Source organism: Notothenia coriiceps, unplaced genomic scaffold, assembly GCF_000735185.1.
Source record: "Notothenia coriiceps isolate Sejong01 unplaced genomic scaffold, NC01 NC01_scaffold00029181, whole genome shotgun sequence".
NCBI lineage: Eukaryota > Metazoa > Chordata > Actinopteri > Perciformes > Nototheniidae > Notothenia > Notothenia coriiceps.
In genome coordinates, this window is record NW_011361882.1 from 5,067 (window position 1) to 10,478 (window position 5,412).

At 41.0% G+C, this 5,412-nt stretch overlaps 1 protein-coding gene across 1 annotated transcript; it reads left to right on the forward strand.

Annotated features, from left to right (window-relative positions):
- Window positions 1-666: 666 nt before the first annotated feature.
- On the forward strand, window positions 667-2,078 carry LOC104958672 (synaptotagmin-1-like; the record flags this gene model as incomplete). Its single annotated transcript, XM_010786434.1, has 3 exons — window positions 667-784; window positions 1,517-1,650; window positions 1,869-2,078. Coding segments are annotated over 3 exons (462 nt in total), but the record flags the coding sequence as incomplete, so codon positions are not given.
- Window positions 2,079-5,412: the final 3,334 nt, after the last annotated feature.

A 5,412-nucleotide genomic window follows, 5' to 3' on the forward strand; every position in this document is an offset into this window, starting at 1 on the left:
CAAATACCTGTACTTTCTACTTCTTACATGTTGAACTCAAATACCTGTACTTTCTACTTCTCTCATTTTCCAACTCAAATACCTGTACTTTCTACTTCTTACATGTTGAACTCAAATACCTGTACTTTCTACTTCTTACATGTTGAACTCAAATACCTGTACTTTCTACTTCTTACATGTTGAACTCAAATACCTGTACTTTCTACTTCTCTCATTTTCCAAACAGGCTGGTTCCTTTAGTCTGAATGTGTGTTTGGTGGCGTGATCATTATTATTTAGAGTCATTGCGTGCCTATTGATTTGAACACGATCCGTGTATCCATCATTTCCTGGTCTTCTCTAAAGAAGAGGGACCAATGAAAACGTTGTCATGTTGCCGTTGTTCAGCATGGAAACATTCATTAGCTAACAATGACATTATTGTTCTATTAATATAAAGGGAGGTCAGGTACTCTTTAAAACAGTTGTTTGCCTTTCTAATGAAGTGAAGAAGAAGTATAGTGGCTTGGTGTCTGAGATATTTATATGACTGATTATCTACTGTTTCCCCTCGTACACAAATACCCATAATATACGCCTCAAAATAGTTTAATAGGAGACCTTTAAAGCAACCATTGAACTGTGCAATACAGAAACTTAAAGGTGCATTTGTTGTGTTTCTGACAGATAGAGAAGTTGGGAGATATCTGCATTTCCCTTCGTTACGTCCCCACGGCCGGGAAGTTCACGATTAACATCATGGAGGCCAAGAACCTGAAGAAGATGGACGTCGGAGGACTTTCAGGTGAGCAGACACACACCTGGAAGCAACGGTCTGTTATCCTTAGCAACGTTCTGTTAGCAGAAAATAGCAGACTGCACAATGTCCGAGTTTGACCAATCGGCATCCAGCATTTAACTAAACGATATTATAAATGCTCATCAAGATTAGTTTTGATAACATATTTTGGAAGAAGAAGAAACTGATAAAACCTTCAGAGTGGCGCGAGAACGCCCACTATCTAGAAGGGACTGCAGAAAAAAGACTGCATCGTCAGCCAAAGTGGCTGATGGGTGGATGGATGGATGGATAGAGTGGTGGGTGGATGGATGGATGGATGGAGTGGGTGGATGGATGGATGGATGGGTGGGTGGATGGATGGATGGATGGGTGGATAGATGGGTGGATGGATGGATGGGTGGATGGATGGGTGGATGGATGGATGGATGGGTGGGTGGATGGATGGATGGGTGGATAGATGGGTGGATGGATGGATGGAAGGATGGGTGGGTGGATGGATGGATGGATGGGTGGATGGGTGGGTGGATAGATGGGTGGATGGATGGATGCATGGATGGATGGATGGATGGATGGATGGATGGATGGATGGGTGGGTGGATGGATGGATGGGTGGATGGATGGATGGATGGATTGGTGGGTGGATGGATGGATGGATGATAGATAGAGAGATAAATAGATAGATAGATAGATAGATAGATAGATGATATATCTCTGGTGGTCTCTCTTCTCTCTCAGATCCCTTTGTGAAGGTGGTTCTTCAGCACAATGGAAAGAGACTGAAGAAGAAGAAGACGTCGGTCAAACAGAACACTCTGAATCCGTATTTCAACGAGAGTTTCAGTTTCGAGATCCCCTTCTCTCAGATCCAGGTTCGTACACGAGGAACATATCCAATAAGCACAGAGAAACGATGTACTTCCAACATTTATACAGTGTGTCAACAGTAGCTAATAAATGGTGACTGTTAAGTAAATGTAGTAGAGTCTAAAGTATCATTTCTGCCTTTCTAATATAATAAAGAAGAAGTATAGTTAGTTGGTAGCTGAGATATTTGTATGGCTAAATCTTTTCTGTATCCATCGTACAGAAAGTGCAGGTGCTGATCACCGTGTATGATTACGATAAGTTGGGCAGTAACGACGCCATCGGGAAGTGTTGGATGGGCTACGGAGCGTCGGGCATCGGGATCAAGCATTGGTCGGAAATGTTGGCCAATCCCAGGCGTCCGGTGGCCCAGTGGCACTCGCTGTGCCCGGAGGAGGAGGTGGACGCCGCTCTGAAGGCGCCCATCCGCTAAACACACGCACACATATATATATATATATATATATATATAGAATACACCATCATCTGTATAGAGATTTGCTTTTCCTTCCTCTTTGACCATCATGAATCACCAGTTCTGTGCTCTAATGGTTTCATTTTTTGGCAGCCGCTAACGTTAAATTGACCAGACTTCTTTCTGCGGATGGATAATGGTCTGTTATCCTTAGCAACGGTCTGTTATCCTTAGCAACGGTCTGTTCACCGGAAAATAGCAGACTGCATAATGTCCGAGTTTGACCAATCAGCATCCGGTATTTAACTAAACAATATTATAAATGCCCTTCAAATTAGTTTTGATAATATATTTGGGAAAAACACATTCATTTCTTTGTGTTCGAGTAACTTTGAACTACATTTCCTGTTCCTTATGTCTTCCAAACTATTTATTTCCTATTCGGTTCCTATTTAGTTAAATGTTTTTACGTCTTATTGTCTCTTTGTGCGTCAACCTGTGCTTGTGTTTGAATGAGTGTGTGTGTGTGTGTGTGTGTGTGTGTGTGTGTGTGTGTGTGTGTGTGTGTGTGTGTGTGTGTGTGTGTGTGTGTGTGTGTGTGTGTGTGTGTGTGTGTGTGTGTGTATGGATAGGCCTGTGCACCTGGGTGTATCTTAGTATTAAACTTAGAATGTTGTATGTTTTGTTGGTAAATTCAACATGCTTACAGTAGGTAACATGCTTTGCAGTACAATGACATCGACTGAGCGAAAAGACAATGTAATATGTATTATCTTTACATAGGAGTGACAAAAAGTTGTTTCTTTGCTGTGGCTCAATTTCAAAGAAATTGTCTTTAAAAAATAAGGTGTTTCTCCCTAAATAATGGCAAATAGTTTGGTGACAATTGTGTAAGAATAAACTGTAGCTTGATTACAAAAAAAGTATGCAGGGTGGATGCAGCAAAAAAGTAAACATATTGCATTATCAGAAAATACCTGTTTCAATGTATGTGGTACAGTCAATCTAATAAGTATCATAAAGGAAGTTATGATGATGGATATAGGGAATTATTCACTCCCAGTGTGTACAGTGCAAAAATGTACACTGCAGTAAATTGTTCCTTTTTAAAGTACAGACTTGAAGAAAAAGTGAAGTATAAAACAAATGTAAAGAATCAAATAGGGTGTGGGAGACGGAGGGGGGGAATGGTAGGAAGAAAGAGTGGAAAAGCAGAGGGAGGGAGACAAACAGGGGCTGCTTTGGGGCCGCCGGTCGCCACAGGGTGTGTGTGTGTGTGTGTGTGTGTGTGTGTGTGTGTGTGTGTGTGTGTGTGTGTGTGTGTGTGAGGTGTGTGTGTGTGTGTGTGTGTTTGCATGTGTGTGTGTGAGGTGTGTGTGCAATGTAATGTGTGTGATTTCACTTTGCATACTTTACAATGTGAATGTAAATAAATAGATGAATGAAATAAAACGTTTCCAAACAATGACACATGGTCTGATGAATGGATTTAACACACACACACACACACACACACACACACACAGGGTTGTGGTCCAGAAAGTTTTGGTGTGCAATGAAAATAAATCAATGACATGTACCTGTGTTTGTTTACTGGACAAAACCCCTTCACACATTGACACGTGTGGTGGAAATAGTAGCCATTTTGGACCATGAAACACTTTACCCTCTTAATCCCCAAGCCTGTTTTTCAGGTTTCAGGCTCGAAAATGACATTCCCGGAACAAATGACCATGATGAATGATCTTCCCTTCTAAAAGGGTTAAATTAATAATATTTATTCTCAAAGTAATGATAAACCTGTGAGTTGGATGTAGAAAAGTCAGAATCAATATAGATGTTTTTTATTTTAAAGAAAATTCCGATTGAACATAGTAAAAAACTGTAAATTATAGTGTCCGTTCAAAATATATTTTGTACTTATAGTGAAAACTAACCTTGGATGATGGGTTAGTGCAGGGGTTCCCAAACTTTTCAGCCCGCGACCCCCAAAATAACAGTGCCAGAGACTGGCGACCCCGTGGGGGGCGTAATTTCAGTTTTCCGCACTCTCGCGGGAGTGTCATTATTGTCTCACTACTATCACTACTACTATTACTATTACTACTACTACTATTACACTATTATCACTACTGTCATTATTAGGCTGTAAGTTGTTATATACTGTTGGAATGGGTAAGCAGGCCTATTGTTTTTGGATATTTGTGGAGTTTGGTGGTCCATGAGTGTTTTTTATTGGTTAACTGTTCCTTGGTATGAAAAAGTTTGAGAAACACTGCGCTAGTGGATTGTCAAAGGGGGAGCCTCGTTGCGGGGAAATATACAGATGGCTAGTCCGCCCCTGAAAAAGTCTATGCAAACTTTTTATTTGTTTTCATTTTTATTTTGTAATCATCTCGCGACCCCCACTTTGGGAACCCCCGCGTTAGTAGACTAAAAGCTTTAGGAATCCAAAGTAAAACATATAATAAGTACCGTGTATCAAGATTGATGCAAAACAAGTGATATTTAACCTTTTTAGACAGATTTAGCAAAAAAAAACTCTTCTGGGGCCATTTGGGTGGATTTTCCTTATCTCTGGCCCCCCTTCTTCGATTTTGACATGTGACATCTCTTTCTCACCGTTAGAGCCAATAGAATCGAAGGGAAATCGTCCCGAACACACTAATGTTAAAAAAAAGATGGCGTCTTTGCGCATTCAATCTTGCTACAGAGCAAAAGAATGGCCTGCTCTACTATTTGAAAACGGAATTGCAGTTTTATTGCTTATAGATCAGAAAATTTCAAAGGGGACACAGCCACATTGGATATTAACCTATGGATTAACTACATCATCGTTGTTATCGTTTTAATGCCATTGAAGACCAGTTTAGACCTGACAAAACCAAGGTAAGCCATGTTAGCGTTGTAGGCTACCTTGGGTTGCCAACTGTCCCGTATTAGCCGAGACGCCCCGTATTTGAGCCAAAAGGGGCGCGTCCCGTACGGGACTTTGTTTGTCCCGGACTCCCGTGTAAAGGGAAAAAATATATATATTTTTCTGTTTGCGCGCAATGCAGTGTGTCTGGCTTCGTGCCTGTGTGTTTGTGTGCTGTATCCGAAGCGCGCTAGGACCGCTCAGTTGACAGGGCAGGCACAATGCTCGCACATGTGTGTGTGTGTGTGAGATTTTCTCCGGTGGGCCGCGGGCGCGGCATCATTGTTTGTGTGGCATAATGAGACGTAAAAAATTCAACTAGTACTCATATCATATGATATCAATAACAAATAACCTTAAATTTATATTTTGTTAACACAACTTAATTCTCTCCCTATTACCCAATGTAATATTATATACAGTTCCACTTGCACT